The following is a 24,719-nucleotide window of genomic DNA, read 5'->3' as shown; positions in this document are numbered from 1 at the left end:
GCGTAAGGACAGACCCAGAGATGGAGCTGTCAGAGAAACAGGACTGTCTTTAATCTTCATTTGATGACTCTCATACTTGTACGCTGTGCTATAATTCAACATGAGAGAGAATGAAAATGTGCACGAGGTAGTAAGTGACAGGGAGAAAAAAAAAGTGGGCGAGTGTATGCTTCTGTGATATCGAGAGATATCGAGAAGGTACAACATAGTAGACTCAACGTTTCAGACAGACCTACTTCTGCCAATCAGACGTCGATTGTCTCTCATCTAAGGTACAGAGCGTTTGCTTTGAAAGCATCCAACTCTACAATGGACTGCGACAGGGGGGGGGGGGGTGTTGTGGAGGGTAATAGAAGAGTTGGCACAGTCACACTTAATAGCAAGCACTTTGTGTCTCAACTTTTATGTTTAAAAACATCAAAGCTGCTCAAAATGATGCATATCAAACTGATCCAACAATCACACACTGTGAGTGAGAACAGATGTATGTGTCTGCTAAATCTGAAGACTTTTGAGGGAATACATAGTGAAGGCGGGAAGGCAAACCAAGGCCTTTGTCTACATATCAGCAACTACAGCTAAACTGATAAAAAGCACATACTGTATATATTATATAGTGCATACATGACGGAATTTCAATAGACCTGTGTAATTTCAAGACCAGGAATAGCCATGTAAATTATTATAATCTTAAAAAGTGATGGGAATTTCAAGTATATCATTGTTTTAAAAATATTTAATCTGTAGACATTACACTTTTTGAGGAAAGAATGCCTGTAATCACTGGAAAAGGTACCAAATTCATTGGTCAAAAAAACATTGGCAAGAACACTGTCTAATGAACACTGTGTTCTTGAAACTTGTGAAATCTCAGTATGTAATAATTAATTCATATTGAAAGCATTCTGAGAACATTAAACCATTATTAAATCAGTACCACACGAAATATTGTCTATTAACCTACTGCTATCGGAATCACTGCCTTTTAGTGGCACACTTCATATCTCTCTGACAGGCAACAATTCATTAGCTTTAATAAACACAAACCTCACTCTCTGCTTCCCATGGTGTACCTCAAGGATCTGTTCTTGGTCCACTTCTATAAGCTTCATCTTGGTCAGATCCTTCTTAATTTCCATATTAAAAATCTGTCAAATTCTGTTGTTCCTTCCCCTTCCATCCCTCGTCTCTTCCCAACATGACATCTCCATTCATACTGACAGAGACAGTTAATTCTTCTCCCATTTTACAGAATCTTGTGGTACTAATTGATTCTAAACTATGTTTTAAACTCCATATCAACCAGCTTGTTTAATCCTAAATGTGTTAATCCTAAATTCTATAAAAGCTTCTTGGGTGTTGTTCTATAATCCTAAATTTGTTTGTTTAATCTTAATTTTTCCACCTTTGCAACATTGTTTACAACCTTTGCTAAATCTCAAAGATCCCGAAACGGTTATCCATGCTTTTATAACTGGACTACTCTGTTTTGTGGCCTACCCACTAAAGCATTTAATTGCTTACAACTTGTTCAAAACTCAGATGCTTGTGCACTTACATTTTACAAAAATTCAGCAAGCGCATCACTCGCATCCTTCAGAAACTGCACTGGCTCCCTGTTGTCTACTGCATTCATTTCCAAATACTTTCCTAGTTTATAAGGCCTGACATGGTTTAGCACCTTCATATCTTACAGAATTAGTACACCCTTATGTTCTTGCCCGTACTCTTAGATAGAGTTTTGACAATTGTCTTGAATTACAGAAGTTGAAACCATCTACTGTTGCAGCATTTCAGCTTCTAAGCTTTGGAACAAGCTGCCCCGAAACCTCTATGCCGTCTCCTCACTCTAGACCTTTAAGACTGAACTTAAAACTCATTTATTTAAATCATGTTTTTTTTTAACAGATTGATTGTTTACTTTTATTGTCAGTTCCAGACTTATTTAGTTTTTTATGTTATATGATCACCGTCTGACTGCTTGTTCATCTATTATTTGTGTTATTTGTCAATGTTATGTAAAGTGTCCTTGGGTTCTTGAAAGGCACTATATAAATAAAATGTGTTATTATTAAAATTGTAAATTAGGGGCCTTGGAGTTAAAATTGTTGAGAACCACCACACTGATCTACACAATACTGTATGTCTGCCCTCCTTTTAAACTTTCCTCCCTGACCACTAATAGGATGATACATAAAATGTAAAAAAAAAAAAATGCTTTACATCACTGAAAACCTGACAAGCTCTTCTGAAGCCAACCACTAGAGACCTTCAGGGAATTATTACCACCACGCATACAGATCGAATCAACCGGCTGGAGCAGCTACTGAGACTAAATCAACATGCCAAAGTGATAGTATTACTCTCTACATGATAATCTTTTTGTGGTCAGTTTTTTGGAAGACAAAAACACCATTGTGCTTGTGTTTATGACCGATTCAAGAGAAATAGCAAATGAAGCTATTTGCTCCAAAATTCTTCCAAGGCAAAAAGATGCAGTCGGTAGACTGCGAATCGTTCAGGTAAAACTGTGTGGGAGACGTGAATTGTGTTCCTCCCGCAGAGATTCTGACACTTCTAAACCAAGGAAGACGGATCACACCACAAAACATAGAGAACTCTACCAAATAGCTCAAACCAACTGTTCAGTTATAATTTGTGCTTTGTGTTTTTTGGTTCTTACAACAACTTTCGATTAGATTTGACTCAGATTTGGTCTATCAATAAAATATATCTTATTCCATACACAATACACCACACCATACATCATTCATATGCACAATTCGTTTTTATATACATTTATTTAACTTGTTAAAAGTAAATAACTAAATATCATTGAAATATAATTACATAATTCAAACATATACAAAAGCAAAATGATTATAATTATATTTAAATGTTATGTGTGTGTATACATATATATATATATATATATATATATATATATATATATATATATACATACACACACACACACATGACATTTAAATATAATTATAATCATTTTGCTTGTTTATTTATGTTTATATATAACTATAAATAAAAGCAAAATGATTATAATTATATTTAAATGTTATGTGTGTGTGTGTGTGTGTATATACATATATATATATATATATATATATATATATATACACACACACACATGACATTTAAATATAATTATAATCATTTTGCTTGTTTATTTATGTTTATATATAACTATAAATAAAAGCAAAATGATTATAATTATATTTAAATGTTATGTGTATATAAATATATTATACATATTTATATATCTATAAATGGAAATTAATTGTATGCATATATTTCACATGTAAGACTCGACATGATTGCCCAACAAGTCACACATGTAGATGCAAATTTGACTATGTAGGCAATCACAAAAATAAAACTGGTCTCCGTCTACAGCATCGTGACAATTAATCCCACTACACACAACCATGACACTAACCTGTGGGTCATGAACAGGGCCTGAAAGGGCAGATGCCAAGGTCACATGAGCACTCCTCTTCCCCTCTACATGCAGACTGCATCCAATTACTCCCTTAAATCAACGTATCAAATGACGCCCCGAAATCAATAATCCTCAAGGTGGTCCTTCAAAAAATGCACAGTTTGCTGACCTGAGGCTGCCTCTGATCTTCAATCCACTCCTGCTGGGCCGGGTCAAACGCCTTTCCTTGACCCCCGCATAGGTAATGCACCATAAGCCATAAACCCAATGCCAAAGTGTGTCACCCTTCCACCCCTGTGAGATTGCATCCCATCTTAACCAAACACCATCCTCACACCCCGGAGCCAAAAACCGTTCACCAGCGTTCTCTATTGAGCGGAAAAGTAATTGTCATTCTTTTGTTTGTTTATGCACTTTCTATTTGTTATTTATCATGGACAGTAAAGGCAGCTCTTAGAGTGAAAATGAGTTTTATGTAAGGAGTAATAACCTAAATGGATTTCCTCAGTAGCAGGAAGCCCCATGGCTATTTATCTTCTCCCTCCACTAATTATTCATTACAGCTCAGCCAGAGGAAACTCACAAAAACACACAGTCAGATAACGGCGCTGAAGCGCTAGCAAAATTACTTTCTGCTTTCGCCTCTTAAAAGATTCTTGCACTTCAATGCTTTTCATTCCAGCGGAGCTTCTAGAGGAGACGCCCACCGCAAGCAGCTGATAGCTGGGAAAATATTCAGAAACACTGATTTGTAAATGCACAAACAGCATCCAGGAGAAAGAAATTAACTGAATGGTTTTCATCACAGGTGGAGGTTGAACTTGTGTTGCGCTGGCTAAAGCATTTGCATGTACTGTAATCACTGCCGTCTACCTCGTTTTAACCATTTCCGATCTGATGACAACTTTCTCTCATATTCATAATTACCCTTCACCTTTATCTGACTGATGTCAAAGCAGTGACATTTGTGTCCAGTCATGCCCTTCAGTGGTTTCACTGTGACACTCTCTCTAATCGCAGGGGCCCAACTCATCACACAAACCTATCCGCTCACTGCAGGATAGCTGTCATGCTGACAAAAACACAAAGCACTGTGAGGTAATAGATGGAGAAACAGACATCTCACTGCCTGAAGAAGAGCAGTCACGTGCTCATGATTCTAATTTTAATCTATTAAATGTGATTGAAAGTTCAATTTGATTAAATGAATGATATAGTGTTGAGTAATACTGGCTTTTGCACTGTAAAATATGTTAGTGAAATTAATTTGATACTGTAAAAACATTTTTACTGTAATTTTACTAATTTTACTGTAAAGTAAATACACTAATAATATATTATACATATGTTTTAGCTCATAAATTAAGTAAAATAGAATATTGTATTTTGTATTGTAATAATAATGTATATTATTACATTTTTTAAATTCCTAATGTATTTAAAAATGTAATTAGATCCTTCAGAAATCATTCTAAAATGCTGATTTGGAGCTCAAGAAACATTTTTTTATTCATTAATGTTGAAAAAAGTGCTGCTTAATATTTTTATGGAAACCGTGATCATTCTTTTTTCAGGACTTTTAGATGAATAGAAGGAACAACAGCATTTTCTTTTAAGTAGAATTTTTGTTACTGTCAATTTTGATCAATTTAATGCATCCTTACTGAATTGAAGTATTAATTTCTTTAAAAAAAAAAATAATAATTTCTGACCCCAAACTTTAGGACAGTATTGTATATCCATGAAGAGAAAAGTGCAAAAAAGTACATACATATAAAAGTGCACTATATTCCTTTATACAAATGTATTTACATATAAATATTTAAAATACTGCTAAAATTAAGTAAAATAAGTCACACATTTATGTCATAAATTTGAATTTGAAATTATCAAGCAACTTTCCATTATTCAGATCATCAGTCAGTACATTTCACAAAAGACCCATTTTAATAGCTCGAAATGTATGGTAAATTAATATAATATAATTTAATGTCATATACAGTTAGGAAATTAAAAATATATGCAGTCAACCAAATGCAATTATTTAAAGCTCACTCAAGCCTCGGTATTTCTTTTTACAACTACAGCAGACATTTTTTTTTACAACATCAACAACAAAATGACAGTCAGCATGCAGCATCCAAAAGCTCTTATGCAGCCTGTTGAAATTACAGCTGGTTAATACATAATACTCTGATGATTTATAGTCTCAAATTTAGAAGGACAACAAAAGTAAGTGACTCTTATTTGGTTTCTACGAACGGTCCACCTGGATTAGAGAAACATTGCACCAGATATCTGAGAAGTACACCCTGACCTTGTGTCCACTGCAGAAGATGCACTAACAGTGATGGGAAACATCTGTGGTAAGACTGCCATCTAGTGTAAAAGACCACCTGATACACAACCTGAGGCTCTGGACACCATCTACATGCTCTTTACGGGGTCTCTTAGCAAGCTAACACTGATAGCCGAGCCAAATCGATATCAATGTTTGCTTGCTTCTGATTTTAACCTCAAATTTATCCATTTTTAGCAACACTGACTTTACCTCCAGGTTCAGAGGAACGTTGTGGTACAAAGCTATTCTGGGCTTCATGAGACTGAACAAGACTGTGTGAATGGAGGCAATGTACTGAATAAACAATACCAGTTACGCCTAATTAATTTGACAAGAGATTAATACACACTCAGACAACAAAAACAAATGGCTGCTGCTCCCCGTGTCTACTTAACCAACAAAGAGCCAAGCAAATAATTCATATGAAGGAACAGGTTTTACAAAGTCAATAGAGTGCAGGTGTAATAGAGCAAGAACCCTGCGACACAAGCCCAAAGCCCACAGAGACAAACCAATCATGAACAAAAGCGAAAACAAGAATTCATTACCCATTTGCTTTCAGGCTATAATTCAGTAATTTGCGACAAATGTATGAGTATTTTATTCTGTCTTCTGAATAAGCCACAGAGGGCAGATCTGATGACCTAAATGCCTTGGGAAAATGCCACTATAGCAACACATGCTTCACATGCACACTTATTGATGAATTTTACATGTGCACAACTCAACCTACAATACATAAACTGGCGGTCAAAGTTTGGAATTATTATTTTTTATGTTTTTGAAAGAAGTCTCTTTTCCTCACAATGGAATCCCAGGAAGAATTTATCTTTATTACAAAATAAGGTAAAAAAAATATTATGCAATATTTACATTTAAAAAATAACTTAAATATATATACAGTGTGTGTGCATGGGGGTGTGTGGGTGTCTACAAATTTGTACCCAGAAGTGACCAAAACCTGACAAAATCTACAAAAACCTCCCTTTAAGGTCCTCATTTGTAAATCTGATATAAAAAATAAAGTGATTAAAGTTTTGTTTTTTTTTGAAAGTTTTGTGTGATGGGTAGGTTAAGGGGTAGCATTAGTGTAAGGGGATGGAATATATACAATGTGTAGTATAAAATCCATTACGTCTATGGAATGTCCCCATTTAGATAGATAAGTAAACGTGTGTGTGTGTGTGTGTGTGTGTTTTAGCATTTATATATTTATATTTTTTACTGTGTTTTCCATCAATTAAATGCCGCCTTGGTGAGCGGAAGAGACTTTCAAAAACTTTAAAAGAAAATGTTACTTATTCTTAACTTTTGACCACCATTTAATAGGTATTCCTGCTCCAAACATAATAACACAAGACCTCAGATCACATGAAGCCACCAGGTTATGTCAAACTGTGTTCAAAGAATTGCCACTGGTGATTTTTTTTTTCAGTCTCATCCCATCTGACATTATAATACCTGCTTTTCCTCCAGCAATGTCTGGTTTCTGTTTACAACACTCACAAGCAGTTTCAGCTATTTACCAAGGAACTGATTGTGGCCTACTATATTAAAATACGTTTTCAAACTGGACAATTAAAGCTGTTACTGTTCTCATGAACACTAATATTACCTAATATTACTAATATTGCATCCAAAAACACTTACCTCAGAGACAGTGAAGGCAGATATCAGATCAGGTCATTAGGGGGAGGGGGGCGGGTCATTGGTTCAGAATGATTTAATCTGTCTGTTATTTCTTTGCACAGTAGCTAGGTGTCACTAGTGAGCAATGCTGAATGAAGCTTCGAGTAATGCGAGGTCTCAGTGATTCAGGGAGCCTCATCTTGCCATCACTACAAACATCGAATTCACTCTTCCGGCTACAAGGCTAACATTAGCTGTCACCAGAGTTTGAAATTCAAATTCAAAATGTCTAGTTGGCTGTGGCGAGCAGGGCGATCGAGGGTGAGAGACGTAAGAGGACGGGGTGGTGTGAGTGATAATGAAAGGGTCTCGCGTCTCTCACAGAGGAGCGAAAGCATAAAACGGGAAGCGACGACGGCAGATCGAGAGAGAAACAGGCCTGATTATATGATGTTTTGTTTCTGTTGTGTGTAATGTTACAGCAGTCATCAATGAGGGGCTGCTGGTTTATACTTTCGTTTTGTATTTGTTCATTTTACTATTAAAATTTTTAAATGTTCGCCAGTTCCTGCCTCCTCCTTCCCACAACAACAAACCCCGTTCACGTTACATTGGCAAACTCATTAGTGAATTACTCCTCGTTTGTATTTATTTCTGTATGGTGAATTACTGCATGATACGTGGATGGCCTGTCAGGCGAAACTATCACAACACAAACGTCCGTGTGCTCATCTGATTTAGAGATTTCCTCCAGGAGAAATAACCATCGTTGAAATTCTCTGTAGCAGACGGACTCTGTGTTCGTAGGCCGTAGCACGCGTAATAGCAGGCCGCCGAGCTCGACCCAGTCCGGGCTTCTCGACCGACAGGCAGCCGCCTCCTGCTCCTCCATCAGCCTCAGCAGCTCTAAACTATTCTGCGACTCGTAAAAAGATAGCTACAAACATCGGATTTGAGCAGCAGAACTTCAAAATCCTGTTTAGTTTCTTCCGTCATTGTCATAACTTACTTTCTCCACAGAGCGCTTGTTAGCTTAGCTTCCAAACAAGATGGCGGATATTGATACGCACAACCGGCACATCCGGGAACTTAACTGTCATTTCTGTCCCAAACAAACTAGACTCCCCATAGACTTCCATACAAAATAACGGCAAAAACCAATGTCCGTACACAGCCAAAAGGCGTAAATAACTTAAGAAATCACTTTTATAAAACATGTCAAGTAATTATATGTCCACCCTGGCTGCCATATTACAGATCACCTTAAAAACACTTAAATCCTTATTTCTCCCATCTCAGGGGAAAATAAGGGAATAAACCATGACCATTCAAAAGTATGACTTGGTTTCTAAAGATACAAAGCTTAATGCAAATGGGTGAAGTGACCCTTTAAGGACATTGAAATAATATAGAGAGTATATGTTGTATTAACTCTTCAAAACTTAAAATCCTATTGTGTACAAGCATAATTATCTTTGCCGTTGTTGGTATTCACATAAAAGTTGAAGTTCATTGAAATGAGAAAAAAATAATGAGTAAATACAATAAAAAAAGTGGTTTAATCAACAGAAACTCAAAATATTATGCTATCTGAACCACATAAATGAAGTTGATTTGACAAAAGAAAAACAATTTATTGCACTTTTTTCACAGTGCAAACAAATGGAATCAAAAAAGGCAATATAAAGATATTCTCTTACTGATTGTATGATGAATCCTATTGTATTAAATCAAGTCTGTTTGGACTTTAATGCAAAAAAGTCCAGCAGATGGTGCTACAGATCAAATTCATAACTGATACAAATTAAATAAAAATGTTTCTATAAATTATACTACAGTTTGAAACAATACGTATTTACACAAAAACATAAGATAAAAGATTGAGTTGAGTCTGATTTGGGTTTCCAGAGTTACACGTACCTTCACCGATTGTAGGGATCTTTGATGGAATGGAGTCATGTCCTCGTGGTCTGAAATCAAAGACACATGACGTGCAACTGGTTTGAAGTCATCCTCTGTCTGCGGAAACAAACTTCATGAATTTGATCATTTAAGCTGTATAATATTTTTTTTTTTTTGTATAGCCTATATAATTATTTTACATGATTTTTTATACAATTTGTATGAATTTATTTGTTAAATACACACAGTATCACTGTGCTGTTAATTTAGCTTTAGCTTAATTATGTTACAGTATCTCTTCAGTTAAAAACATAAACGCATATTGTCCACAATATCAAGAGGATAGTTAAAAATATCTTTATAAAAAACGAATAATAATGAAAAAAGTTAAAATCATCTTTTACATGTCCTATAAACAATAAAAACACAGACAAAAAATACTGACTGTGTTGCATGTTTTATTAGTCTGAAGACGTTTTTGAGTTGCAAAATGTCTCCAACCAAAAAATTAAAGGCCAAACATTTCACCTGTCCCTTGGTAGCTAGTCAAATTAGTGTTTTAGAACAAATTGAGAAAGTAGTCTATCTTCGTAGTGATGTTAACCACATACCTTATTTTACTCCTAAAAAGATAGCCGCTAGCCTACTCTAAAAGGTCCATAATTCAAGCGGTAACTCGTGGTGAAAATATTTTCCGGTTTGGCCAATAAATTGACGTCATATCCGAACAGATGTTTTTTTTTTCTTTTTTTTTTTCTTATTACAATAAACAATAAAGAAATCTAACAAAGAAAGAACGTATGACAATCTCAAAATAGCAACACAATATAAATATTATTGTATTTATTACAAACCAAGATTCACACCTCCCGCACATTATCCAAAAATACATCCTCTGCACTGTTCGCATGACAAGGGAACCTGTTTGGTACCTCTGTTTCTGTTGTTCATGCATTTCACCACAAGGTGGAGACATTATCAAAGACAGAGCTTTTCAGAGCTTCACCTGTGAATCCAAGGACCGTCTCTGGTTGTTCCCACATTCTACCACAAGAGGGCGACATAGGCTACTCTTGTAGTGAAGGTCAGAATTTTAACATGATGGACAAATTCTGAAACAATTACAAGATGAGGGAATTTCACAATGCTGATTGTCAATACAATAGTAGCCTATTGATGTTTTTAATTAGCCTACTCTTTAAATTAATTCGTGTTAATTGTATTCTAGATTCGAACTGTAAAACTCCTTTGGTATCTGTAACGATGAGACCATCTTGTTTTATTTTGTTCTAAAAAAAAAACACACACAAAGCAATTGTCTTCCTTTAAAAAAAAAAAAAAAAAAAAAAAACTTTTCTAATATTAAATATTTTTTAGAAGTAAATCCACAGTTATATCGATTAATATTTCGTTGCATCAAGGACCATTAAAATATGAACTAATAGTCTGAGAAAAAAAAAATAGTCTAAAACGGCATGTTCTGTCTATTTAGAATTAAAACAAATTAGACAAGCAGGGATATCCGTTTCGTTTATTTTTTGTGCAATAATTCAAAGTAGATAGGCTATAGGCCTAAAAATAGCCTACATAAAATTGTAAGATTGCTTGGCATCAGTCTGGCCAATCTGAAACACTGACATATTTCCATTTATGCAGCATTTAAACTATCTTTTTTAAATTGCTGCAAAAATATAAAATTATCCCAGGCTTTTGTATTTAGATGAAATAGGCCTACACTTAGCCTAATCGTTTAAAACTATGATTTTGTCTACGACTTTAGGCCTAATACATTTAAATAATTTAGCCTATTCTTATTATTTCTTACAATTCTGTGTTTTTCGCTTTACAATATAGGCTACCAAAATTTTGTATGATTTTCCGGACTGTAAAATAAGAAGCCTAAAAACACCGCACTAAATAAAAACTGAGTCGTGAAAAAAGCATCGGGGCAGAGGAATTTGGAATTTATCTGAAATTTATTGAAACATATTTATGTAAATATTAAACAGACCGAGAGAAGGGCATGTGTTTCCATGCACCTCATCAAATGTGCATTTTATGAACATTGGAGTGCTCGGTTTCTCCGTTAAATGAAGGCACACTGTCAATCCGACACTGCTGTTTACACTGTTTTATCTGCGGGGAAAAAGTAAACACTTGAGCTCTGGCGAGGGGATTATGTCTCCATGGCGTCCCGCTTCAATAGTGCAGCTATAGCCTACACTCCACGCGAAAATACAGTGTACTCCTGCTTTCAGACTGTCTGTTTTTCGAGAAGAGCTTAAAATATCATCTCTTTAGCTCACTGCAGATACGACTGTAAAAATTGTAGACATGTTGTTCTGAAATTATTAAAAATAGCAACTTTTTAAATATTTAGCTATTGCTTTTTGAAAATATACCCATTTATGAAGCCAAAGTTTTGTTTAAAAAATAGCCTAAATTATTATTAATTTTGTTTAAAATCTTGTTGTGGTATAATTATGAAATTGTTTATTATTGTTAAAGTTGGTTAGATAACCTATTTTGCAAATAGCCATTTAAATACCACAATGGGCCAAATGATAGAATAAAAGCATATCAAGAAACTATTTTAAATACACAAAACAAGCAAAACGTAAGAATAAAATAACATTTATTTTCTGCAAACTTTACACAGAGAAATGTACACGTCTCAACTCAGCAATTTCATCCAAAAAACAATCGTTTTACATCTTTTTTAGATTCCCTTTTGATGATTTTTTTGATGTTGTTGAGAAAATGACTTTGACAAATATGACTTTATCATCAAGAAATGCAATATACATTATTTCGTAGTGTAAAACACAATATATATCACTCACAAGGGGAGCACAAATGTCAACTTGAGCCAGTAACCATATTGAATCCAAAAGAACTTCTGTTCTGTTGAATAAACATGGCACGATTTTACAGACACTGAGCAGAAAAAATATGGATTATAGACTTTCCACAATAACAATAATGCTATAGAACAGTCCCTTTTTTTCAAATTATGAAGCAAATTATTCTAGGTATTGTACGAGCATCACACGGGGGGCGTAATCCGTTCGGTAAATAATCTAAATGGATTGTAACAAACGTGAAGGATTTTAAAATACACAATTTACATTACTTGAAAATACTATGGTTACTCTGCTAAAGGTCTAAAATAATTCACCCCCGGGTCATTTTGCGCTGTGGCAGTGTCAGTAACGCCATCCACTACTTTAACCTTTACACGTAACCATTTTCTTTTTTGATTAATCACAAACTTCAAAGAAGCCACGACCACCAAAGACATTATTTTTTTACTAGACATATTTTATGTACAGAAACACAAGGCCTCCCGAGTCTTTAGGGATGAGGAATCTTCAGGTCTGGGAGTCTTAAACACTTTTGTCTACATTTGGAAAACACTATCTCTCACTGTTTCTCTGGAGTGTTATTGACTAGAGGACCGTACAGTCCATTGGTGTAGCTCTGATCTTTATGCAAGAGAGTCCTGTCTCTGATCAAGTCACTGAAGGCATAGTCCATTGGCGGCCTGAAGCCCAGTGTTGGCATCAGACCTGTGGTGGAGTACGGCATGAAGGCCAGGCCTCTGCTGTGAGCCGAATATGCCAGGCGGAGTGGGTTCAGGCCCAAATGTGTACTGAGAGGATACGTGCTTGGGTCGGAACCAAAGTGTGGCGCATTGGGCTGCAGAGGGGAGAAGGCAGATCTATTGCTGAGCGTCATGCTTCCAGGTAACACGGGCCGCGGGGTGGAGGACATGTGTGACTGTGCGCTCTGCAGCATGCGCTCCGCAGTCCAGGGCTCCTCTGGGCCCTTGGCTTGGCCGCTGTTGTTGTTGAGGATTTGCTCTATGGCCTGCACCACATCTTTACCGCATCCCTGAAGCACAAGCTCCAGGACGCTGCGCTTGTGGTTGGGGAAAACCCTCGTTAGGATGTCGATGGCGTTCATCTGTCGCGATGCTGTGGAGGAGGGCGAGGGTTCCTGGTCGTCTTTATCCGTCTCCGAGCCGGAATCTGAGCCAAGTGGACTGATGGAGCCTGGCGTCTCCGAGCCGTCTTTTAATGGTTTGGCTATCGGGGAACTCACGAGGGACTCTCGATCACCGTTTTCCGAGCCCGAGCCGTGACGCATATCTGGAGACGACATTCCTGGAACGGATTCGGTGTCTGTGGATACGGACTTTCCAGCCGCTTGCTGTGAGGTCATCGATCCTGGTAAATGCGTCTTGCTGAACAACTCGAACTTTTGGATGTTTGATTCTCCTGAAATAGATTGATGCACGTCAATAATTGCCATACACTGATAGCTTTTCCCCCCTACGGATTGGAAGTAGATTAAATTAATATTTATGAGAGTGAAAGGAATTAAATTTAATGAACCTACACCCTAAAGTATATATTCTTTGAAAATAAATTTCAATGGCACTTTGAAGCACAATATATTATTAAATTGGGCTAGATTAAAAAAGTTCTCGTTTCATTACAGGTTCTTCAGATCAACAAATTGAGTTCACATTAAATAATTTCTATATACATTCTAACGGGAACCTAAGAATTAATATATATAGGCTACACATGAGAAGAGTCTATCCACCTACCAGAGTTTGTTTCGTTGGAAACTTGGCCAAAGACCTCATAGTTTTGCCGGGGAGGTATGATGCCGTTGGCAGCGGCCAGGGCTAGACCCTCTGCTGTGCCATAGAGCAGCTGAAGTTCTCTCGCCTCGTTCTCCTCCTGCGCCTGCTGCCTGCGGAGCGCAACCTGAGCGGCCATGACGCGCTGTCTCTCAGCGATCAGAGTGCATTTGGCACACATGCAATCCTTCCATCTGCAGTAGCGCTTATGGCCCTTCAGCGCAGACACCACCCCGTGGTTCCTGCACCGGGCGCACTTGGGCGTTCGTGGATACTTCTCCGTAGCGCGAAGCAACAGCGGCGGGCCCCTCAAGAGGCTACTGGCCATGGAAACCGGTATGGAGGCGGCAGCGGCGCCCGGATGAACCTGCGAACCTGCCTGGGAGGAAGGTGGGATCTCTGGACGAAGATCCATATTCTCCGAATCAACAAACAGTCGATCGATAGGTTAAAATGCGTGGACAACCGAAGTCTTCGATTGGAGATGTTTCATAAGCATTGGGTAGAATCGATTGCTACCCGGCGAATTTCTTCAGCTCAGCACTTGACGAAGAACACAGCCCGAATGCCAATGTCCAAGAAGAGATCAGAAAACACAAGTGATTGCTTATGAAAGTCCGCTTTCCAGTGAGTTCTTCAACTTGTTGCCCGCAGTCCTCAAGCAGCCCAAACAAACTATTTCTTTTAGAAATCAGACTTTCGTTTGACACAAATAAAATCAAATTTTAAAAGACAAAAATCCATCGAATGCAATGCGAAACTAACTTTAAACTCAATGATAGCCGAGAGTCTGAGAGAGCAGAGTTTGCTGCTGGAGCCAGTGTGAGACACTAACTTCCTCGAGAGATCTTCAGTGGATACAGATCCCTCTCGATCTATTGTTGCGCCCACGTTTTCATTAGACAAATTTGACAACAATGTGGCGCCTGTCATTGGCCAAAGGGGGAAGGAGCGATCTGATTGGCTTGTCTCTTTTTCAACTGTGTCCACCTGCGTTCTTTTCTCAAATAACAAGCATCACGCAGAGCTAAAACATAAAACTTTTATCATAAGATATTATTTTCTAAAACTCAGGCAATAGATCCTGTAAGACAATTGACTATTGCTACTATAGCCTATACATTCTTTAAACGCGTGGTTGAACGATTTGGCTTTGCAGTTTAGTCAAAATAGCGGTCTAAAACTTGATCACGGGATTTTCTAGACTTTGAACAGCAAACAAATTTATTTATTTTCTTCACAACTGAATTTTGGCCTGAATAAGTAACACGTTTTTTAACGTTTGACAGACAAGATTTTGTTCTAAAGGTTTTGTCTAGGTGGAGAGCCAGTGCCTCGTAGAATGACGTCAATATCGATAAACGGAAAACGGTAAGTTGTCACGTTAGATTTTAAGGGCAATTCGTTGTTTGTAATTGTGTGCTGTAAACATTGTTTCGTCTTTTGAAAATGGCATTCGTGTGTAGCATTCATTTAGAACTTAGCCTTTAAGATACCCTGAATTAAACAGGCTATTAGACTAAAAAATGTTCAGTGTATGCTTGGAATTTCTTATCGATTTAAACAGGCAATGATGATATTTGATAGCAGGCATTTTATTTGATATTTGATATTTATATATATACAGATATTTGATAATTATCTGAGCTAAATTAAATTAACACTATTCATATATGTACCGCTCAATATGACAGTTTCTCATGGTTTGACGCGATAGAAGGAATATTGTATTGGCTATCTGTTTCTCTGTAATATTTGTGTAACATCTATAATTAAAACACTTTATTTCTCATTGGCATCGTATTAATTATTGTAAGCTGGTTCTTCATGCTTAACCTTGGTTTTGATGTGACTCGAAGATATTTCATGCCTTTATTTTATATTTTTCAAAGATCTTCATACATTCGTTCAAAATACGAAAATCGACGGAAAGTGCGATTTGTAGCCTAGCTATTATTGTTGTTGTTAAATCATTAAATTAGAAAATTTTATCGTAACGTCCAAGGAATAAAAGCGAGGATTATTATTGTAGGCTATTAGCCAGGTTTTAAAATGCCAACGAGATTCCTTTAGCTTATTTTTGCAATGTTTTAATTTGTTTGGTCGTGCAGTAGGCATCGTATTTTAATTCATAAATATAAATTTCTTTTATACAAGAAATTTATGCACTTTAAAACCTCTTGAAATATTCACTGAAAATTCTTTACTGAAGGATTAGCCTACTAAATGTATTCATATAGGCCTATTCATTATTTATTTAAGGACTCTTTGTGTTCCACTCTTTATTTAGGCCTAATTTATTTTTTTAATAAAATGCTTTTTATATGTTAAAAAAAAAAAATGTTGTTGCTTACATCTAAAAAGCACCAGGCGTACAGTTGAATATTAGGCCTATTCCTTTTTCTGTCCGAGTAAGTTCTGCCTTCGTCCAAAAATGTAAAGCAGCTTTCTGTCATCTCTCGCTGTTATCTCTGGTACCTGGACTTTGAATTTCACGCACTCTTCGATAAAGTGATGTGGGCCTTCACTGTTTCCCATTGTTTACACACTCAATCACAGTAAGCAAATGCCATCTGTCCCCCCGCCGCTCTCATCTGCACCTTTAATTACCCAACCAGCACACTAATAGAGACGATATTAAACTAAAGCTTTTTGACATTCAAAGTCATTATCTCGGCAGCGATCTCACGCGACTGAAAATAGACAACCCGAGATCATTACAAAACCGCAAGCAGGCGTTGATTGTTCATAAACTGAGAGATGATGAAAGCAAAACTCCGAGCAATTGTGATCTTTGACAGATATGAAAAGTAAGCCGGTTTTGTGTTGCTGTTCTGTCGATGGATGGCCATCATGCAATGGTCACAACTTAACAAACACTAACAAACTAAAAAATAAGCTAATGCCAAAAAATAAGGTAGAATGTAGAACACCAACAAATGCATTTTGAAACATTAAAGCTAATTATATAGCAGCACAATTAACTTATATTCTTAGCCACTGATCTAAACAACGTATTATCTAAACATTAAGAACTTTTTAAATCTCAGAACATCCAAAGAGCCAACTTTGATAGGTGGCTCTTCTATCAAAGAAACACTGAAACCCCCTTTATTTTAAGTGTGTAGGCTACATTTACTAATTCTGTTCATGCAGAACCTATATTTTTATGTAGTTTAAATAATGATTTCGTCCCTCAACACACTTTACTTGAAAAAGAAAACCTCTCCATTGAATGGGCGTCTCTGTGAATTCCAATTAAATGCCCCCGGGCAATTAAAACTGACTGTGGGCACTTAGGAAATTCAACATTCTTTCAACAGTTCATCAGACCTATGCATCAAAAACCCATACAAGTCTTTCACTCCCTTTAGAATCTGCACCGCTGACTGAGTTTTACACCTTTTTAAAGCGGCACAAAAGAGATGCTTGACCCGACATATGTAACAGCATGTCTCTGTTCCTCCAGCACCCCGGAGCGCTATTGTAAGGATCTTTCTCTCCGCTGATACCCGGCCGGAGCGCGGCTGGACCCGAACTGCCTCCCCGAGGAACTCCTGCTGGATTGGTTTGAGTGCGCAGAGCGCAGCAGAGGTTAGAGTAGCAGATAAAAAGGGGAATGAGGGTGCCGAGCGCGCGGATTTTTACAAAAACCAGTGTATTTACACGCTTCATCTCGTCTCCAAGTCCTCATTAGGTTGTTAACCTCTTGTTCACATGAAAAGCTGCCGCGCCGCGCAGGACCCTTGAGCGCAGCAATGGCATTCCCCTAAAGGCACAGAACAAAGCGCTTAAAATAACTGCGTTAAAATAAGCTTTTATTGGCCTACTCGGGATGGACGCTTGCTCGATACCGTGTGCTGAAAATATTTTTTTTTTCAATAATTATTTATTTAGCCTATATATTCATTTTGTAGTGAACTTATTTTAATTCATGCAAAGATAAGGTGTACTTAGTGCATTTCTATAATAAAACTAAATATTTCCTAGCGAATATTACCAAACACATTTATTTAATCCTCGTGGAAGACGAAAAGAAACGCTTTCTACTTAATTTCAAATCTTAATTCAATCTGTTCGTGGTCTGGTGGGTAGGCTAATGGTCTGCACTATTTAGGCAACACTGTAAAAATTTCTCTCTTAATTTTTTTAGTATACAATCAACGTGGATGTTTAAGACATTTCAACTTAAATTTAATTAAACTTACTGTTTAAAAATTAGTTGATGGGGCCAAAAATTTCAGTTCTTCAGAGTTAGTTTTACAGTTAGGCTAGTTATATTTAACCTGTAAAAAAAAAAAAAAAAAAAAGATTTTTTTACAGTTATATTTTGGTCTTCTTTTTTTGTTCTAACTGAAAATTGTAAAAGTTTAAAATTTCGATTTTTATCAAGGCGTCCAAATGTAACAGGCCATTTTAAAAACTTATTACTGTAATCTTACTGTATAGACGCATTTCCACTTTTTACACCAAGGATGCGGAATCTTCGATGACAGATGATGTGAGTGTGTGTTCAGGCAGCAGCCAATTAAAATGCGGCCTCCATCCATCCACATCTGCCTCCCTTTACAAACGAATCAAACAGAAAAGCAGGGACCCAATGAAAGAGCGCTCATTGAGATCACAGATGGAGTATAGGTTTTTGCAAGAAATTTGAGAAACACCATTGTCCCAAATCCAAACTCAATGTGGTCCCTCACAATGGTTCGGGCTTTGAGCTGCGCCGACTCAATTGGCCTTGTTTTTTAAACTTGAAGTGTTGAGCACAAAGACCGGCCTCCTAAATGTCACAACCGCTCCAAGTGGGGCTCTGCAGCGAGATGCTGTCTGAAAAAAAGAAAAAGAACACAATTATGAAGCAATAATTACTCTGCTTTTCTTCGCACGCCACTGCACCTATTCAGGCCCCTTTAGCCCCATTTAATGCTTTATCCTCGTCCACGATAATCCGAATACCACAGCTTTATTATTTTTTCTTCTCCCTTGCAGAATTTTTTTTATGAGACAGGAGTGGGAAGCGGGGTTTGTGCTAACCTGGACAATGGCCGTGTCAACTTACTTTCCGAACAACTTCTTAATATCGAAAGATTAATGAGCAGTGTCACGCTGAAAGCTGCCGAACACTACGTGAAATATTTAATAAATTGACCTGTTTTAACTTTTCTGCAACTAGGCCTTGAAAACTATTATTTGGCGCCGTTAATTTTACTTATAGCTAGTTGCGAAATTTCTGAGATCTACATTTTTTGGCAATTAACTATTTCGTCAAATACAACCACAACATCACTGAAAATAAAGACATTTTGAATAGCATTATATCATGCCTATTTGCATTATTAATATAGCTCTTGTAAAAGTATAACATATTTTCATTCAATGCAAAAAAAGTATTGGACATAAGTAGCTTAAAAACAGTTTATCCTGAACATTTACCTTTTTTCTTTGCTGCGTAAAATGTTTTTGAAGGACAGCTGACATTTTCATAATAGATTATGAATATTTACATTTTTTTTGTCTAGGACAAAACTGGGCGTTTGTGATTTACTGGAAAATAAAATAAAGTTGCAACTATTTCTGATACCAGAGTTTTCCCCTTGTATTATTTTTGGGGTTAAAATGGATACATCAATGGCCAAATAAGTGCTAGAAAGCCTATTTTGTCATTTACTAAGATCTACTCATTCATATACTGAACCTCATCAAAATATATCACTAAATTAAAAAAATATAAAAATTGAACGATATTTCTCAGCCTGCTGCTATCATGCCACTGCTCATTTCTTTCATTACCATACAGAAACTCAACCCTTTTAAATTCAATTGTTCTCAAAAAAACAGTACTGGCTAGATATCTTAATTTTTTATAAAAAATAACAAAGTGAACAGAAATATCAAATTAACTAAATGTTTGATTAGGAAAAAGTGCAATTTTAACAATGCATTAAATAAGGGAAGAGATACTCAGGCAAATTTAATTAAGTTATTAAGAGACACACAAAAAAAGGTTAATCGATTTAAAAAGTTTAGGGGAAAAACGAAATAAGCACAAATCTTTTTCCCTAAAAAGGTACCCTAATTGATGAATCATCCCTGTGAAGTCAAAAATAAAGTTGCATATGCAGTCTGATCATCTTCAGGTCACAATACCTAAAACTCAAAGACATAAAATCTCCATTGAAAACTCTTGGAGATCCGTCAGGATGACTTAAGTATTTCTTTTAGTTGCAGCCAATAAAACTATTTCTGTTCACACCAACCCCTCCCGCCTCACTCACTCCATTCGCACACAATGCCCACCACAAATGAGCCCCTTTTTCGGGCGACTCTTTAAGCCGCATAGATTCTGTTTCTCTAGCGTCTCTGAGAAAGTAAACTTTGAGTGACCCTCCAGGTTAGTTTAGTCTGGGATTTCAGCATCGTTGGGTGAGTGGATGCTGTGGGATCAGGAACTGCTTCAAAGAAGAGATCACTTGCATCAAGAATTCTCTTCTCTCACCAAGGGCCAGCAGCATTCTTGACCCTTAAAGACTAGTCAAACATTATTGAACGCTTCCCTTTTGTTATTGAAGAATGGAGTCACCACCTGATGTTGCCAGAGGAGAATCTGTGTCACAGGAAGCCACAAAATTACTATTGTCCGTAAGTAGAGAGTTGGGATCAAACCATGATGGCATTGGAAAAACAGATTCTTGATTGACAGCAGCAACAATTCAGGGTCAGTGATTGAGACGTCACAGCTCTGACAAGTGACGAAAAAAGAAAATCAAATCATGACATAATATGCAAAACTAAATATTTCTAACAAACATTTAAAAATGTTGATTTACTGTGGTATGGTATTAAAATAAATTAAGCATTTTTCATCTTTTTATAAGTTACAAGATTCAACAATTTTTTTTTAAGTTGGTGTAATGCAATTTAAGTTGAAATGACTAAAACATCCAAGTTGAATAAGTTCCTTAATTTAAGACAGCATCTTTATTTATAGTGTGTATATACTGTATATATATATATATATATATATATATATATTCTACATGAATACATCTACCTACCTACATATCTATCCAACCACACTGTAAAAAAATATTGTTGGTTTAACTTAAAAAATGAAGTAACCTGGCTGCCTTAAAAAGTTCACTGAAATGGAAAAATTGAGTTAATACAATGAAGGTGATTGATTTAATCATCAGAAACTTAAAATATTATGTTATCTGAACTACATAAATTATTTAAGTTGATTTGACAAAAGAAATAATGTTGTGATAACAAATCATGAAAATATTTTTTTTTACAGTGCATTAATCTCAAATAAACAAATAAAAATGTCATTTATAAAATATTGATATAAAGTCTAAAAGTGTAATAATTCTCTCTTGTTTTCAAACAGGACTACTGTTTCAGTTGTGGGAATTATTGCACTCTTCTCATGTTGCTCCGAACACACCTGCCAAAAGAACAATGATGATAAAGCGTAGACAAGCCGGATCAAGCCGAAATAAATATCAGTTCACTATTTAAATGACAGCATTTCCGACCTGCACATCACTCCTCATTCAGTCATTGAAACAGTAATATCACACGCACACACAAGAACTGCATAACCAGCATTTCTTCCTCAGGCTGGATTTGCCAGTCTTTCACACCTGATTTAGCATGATGAAAACTTGAAGAGAATGAGAAAAATCTTACCTTTCAGTACTTGCTCTTTCTTGAACGCACAGGTGTAGATCAATCAGGCCAAACTAAACATGATAGCAGGATTCTGAAACACATTTAAGTCCAATTTACACAGGCATTTTACAACATTTCATTTAATGAAGTTAGCGAGAGGTCACACATTCAAAGGAAGAAGAAGAAGTGTTCACATTTTACAAATGCTCACACTGCGGCTGACGGACACACAACACAAGAGCCGATTTCAGAGAATCGTGTTACCCGACCAAGCTTGAAGGATCACAAGAGAGCTGTAATTTAGTTTGTTGTTGTCACTTTGAATAAGGTTGCTTTCTCCTTTGTCTGGAATGAATACTGAACTCAATGACCAGAACAACACAACGTTTGAGTTAGTTTAAAATGCAGTGTATGTGTGAGACAGAGAATGATTCATGTCTTCTAAGGGCACATCATCTGTAGTGGAAGTATGACTGGATGCACACATTAAACGCTCAGATTCCTTGCGTGAGAACAGCAAGGCAACACAAATGAAACAGCCTGCAGGTTAGACTCTTTCCAGTGCAAACAATGTCATGTGCACATAAGGAACTGTACTTCACATAAAACATTCAGAACGATCAATTTCTTTAGCTTTCAATACATTCAACAAAATCCACCAACCATCTTCAATTGTCATTGAATCATTCTCATTAAAACGTATGGAGCTGTAGAGATTACAGTAAGCGTTTTAAAGTTCATTGGGGAAAAAATAGGCATAATGATGAATTTTACTGATCAGAGATGTCTGAAGTTCCTCGAACTATCCATCCAGATTTGGAAATCAATTCACTTTTTCTTCTTCTTTGAAAACAGCCCTACAGCTTTGGAACGACACGTGAGGGTTAGTAAATACTATATCAGAATCCTTTAAATTGACCTCGCATATTAAAATGCAGGACGAGACCATGTGCTGGTTTGATGATGCCATGATCATGATATAGTCATTCACACATGAAGGTAAAAATAAATTTAGAGTGGCAAGAGACATGCATGTTCATATATCCTTTATATAATGTATATCAACCTAAATCTAATACAGCATCAAACTTAAAAAGGGAAAAATAAATGGAGAAAAATAAACATTAGCAAATGAGATTAAAACCAAGTATCATCAATTTGGCTATCGGGAAGAAGCCGGGCTCTGAGGGGATGATGAGCCACGCTGAGAGCCAGGTACTCTGAGAACCTTGGGAAAGGAAATGGTCCAGCGTTCTCCAGGAAATGTCTCTTTTTATATGACTTTTATTTATTTGTCATTTTTAAATTGATTTTTTTTTTTCTCTCTCATTTCAACACAAAACATGTCTAAAGAGCAGCCGTCGTGAGAAGTTCATGTCTGTGAGGCTGGCTGTTTTAGAATTTCACACCTCTGCGCTTTTTTTTTTTTTTTTTTTTTTCAGTTACCTTACGTTTTGGGTGGAGAAAAAAACATTACACTGCAGTTATGTGAGGAGAGTGATCGTTTATCCATGTGCTTGCGAAGGCCTCCGTGTGCATAAAATGTACACTCAGCATTCATATACAACGCACCATGTGTGAAAGTGTGAAGGCTTGTGTGTGTGTGTGCGCGTGTGTGTATGTGTATCTGGTCGGACATCATGCTAAAAGTTCTTTGCTTATTCTTCTCGTTTGCCTTGGGACGTCTCGGATAGGTCCTACTCTTTGGCCTCCAGGAACAAGGTCTCCTGAGGGAAGAGTTTAGCCTCCAACAGATTCCATGCCGGGTCTAACTGCGTTATCTGGGGAGAGACAAAGGAAAAAGAAGTCAATTTGAGACTTATTTTTCAATGCTTAAGCAATCAAAAAGTGCACATTTTCTTGCAATAATAAATAGTATTATTTACAGCACGGGGTTAATGCTTATTAATCAATAACGATTATACTGTTGATAAAAATTCAAAAATGTGAATTTTCAAAATTCAAAAAATGTGTTCAAAAATTTGGGGGTCGGATTTTACTTTCTTTTTTTAAGTCTAATGCTCACATGCTGCATTCATTAGATCATAAAGTGATGGCAAAGCTCACATGATCCTTCAGAAATCATTCTAATATGCTGCTTTGCTGCTCAAGAAAGATTTCTTACTATTACCAATTTTGAAAAAACAGTTATGCTGCTTTAATATTTTTGTGAAAACTGGGGAGACAAAGTAGAAAGAAGTGTATTTCAGATGTTTTCCATTGCTTAATCAATCAAAAAAAAGTGCAATATTAAGAATGTAATCTATTAACAAACAGTTCATGAGGTGTGCGGGCTAAGACCGGCCGTTCCTCCTAAACTATGCGACGTGTGGGGTCTGGCCATCTGATGTCATTGGTTAACATCGTAATGTGATAATGTCCCTGTGTGAGGTACGTGTCCTGTTTCCTTTTGAGATAGTTGCTGTTTGTTATCGCAAATGGACCGATCCAAACCAAACACAATAGCTGTGCCACAGCGACTGGGTGAGAACTCATCAGCCAGCAATAATCTCCATAAGAGGGTCTCCGACTTCATTATCCAAGAGCACTGCAATCTCTGGCCACACTTTTAACAGCAAACTAACTGACATTTGTGACCACATCTCAGTTCGGGATTTTCCCAGACGACGAGGAGTGACGAGCGCTTGTGTAAGCGGCATGCGATCCTGCGCCGGGAGAGAAAAGGAGAGCGGGAGATGATGGCTGCTTTGTAGTGAGCTAATAGCAGAGCGTTCTCCTGTTACACGGGGCCTTTGCTCACACCTGGGTGTCCGCACACGGCGCGGCCACAGCGCTCGGGACAGGGGCTTAACTGCAGCCTGGTGACAGGGCTCTGATTAAGGCCTATTCTCTACTCTGTAGTAGACCTCTCCAGCTCTCTGTGCTCGTAATTAAAACACAGAGCTGAAAGCAGCTGGGATAGAAGGTGACAGGGTCAGAGAATAAAGCTCACGTACTGTATTGTGTAATTTCAGTGAAAGTGGACAGGGCATCACAAAGCCGAATAAAAACATGCATGGGAAAAAGAACTGCGTTATCTGAAATGAGTTTCTTAGTCCCTACCA

At 36.9% G+C, this 24,719-nt stretch overlaps 2 protein-coding genes and 1 long non-coding RNA gene across 5 annotated transcripts in view; 1 reads left to right on the top strand and 2 right to left on the bottom strand.

Annotated features, from left to right (window-relative positions):
- Positions 1-11,947: 11,947 nt before the first annotated feature.
- dmrta2 (DMRT like family A2) lies at positions 11,948-14,942 on the bottom strand. Its single transcript, XM_039675609.2, has 2 exons — positions 13,945-14,942; positions 11,948-13,609 (listed from the first exon to the last, which is right to left on the bottom strand). Exons 1-2 carry the CDS (start codon positions 14,393-14,395, stop codon positions 12,753-12,755), a joined length of 1,308 nt encoding a protein of 435 aa, XP_039531543.2. The 5' UTR covers positions 14,396-14,942; the 3' UTR covers positions 11,948-12,752.
- Positions 14,943-14,956: 14 nt separating this feature from the next.
- On the top strand, positions 14,957-22,532 carry LOC120481809 (uncharacterized). 2 transcript variants are annotated; one of them, XR_005623375.2, is made up of 3 exons: positions 14,957-15,351; positions 17,450-17,574; positions 21,371-22,532. It is a non-coding gene; the product is annotated as an uncharacterized LOC120481809 (long non-coding RNA). The 2 variants fall into 2 exon arrangements; XR_016146542.1 differs by lacking the exon at positions 21,371-22,532 and having other exon boundaries at positions 17,450-17,617.
- A 151-nt stretch (positions 22,533-22,683) lies between these two features.
- Positions 22,684-24,719, bottom strand: part of faf1 (Fas associated factor 1) — a 65,980-nt gene continuing 63,944 nt past the window's right edge. For both annotated transcript variants that reach the window (XM_039675591.2, XM_039675598.2), the window contains exon 19: positions 22,684-23,435. In XM_039675591.2, coding sequence (XP_039531525.1) covers positions 23,352-23,435 — 84 coding nt within the window. In that variant the 3' untranslated portion in view covers positions 22,684-23,351. The remainder of the gene's footprint in view (positions 23,436-24,719) is intronic.

Source organism: Pimephales promelas, chromosome 14 (assembly GCF_988280905.1).
Source record: "Pimephales promelas chromosome 14, fPimPro1.hap1.1, whole genome shotgun sequence".
In the NCBI taxonomy this organism is placed as follows: domain Eukaryota; kingdom Metazoa; phylum Chordata; class Actinopteri; order Cypriniformes; family Leuciscidae; genus Pimephales; species Pimephales promelas.
Note: the sequence above shows the minus strand (reverse complement) of the source record. Positions and strands in the feature narration are given on the sequence as shown.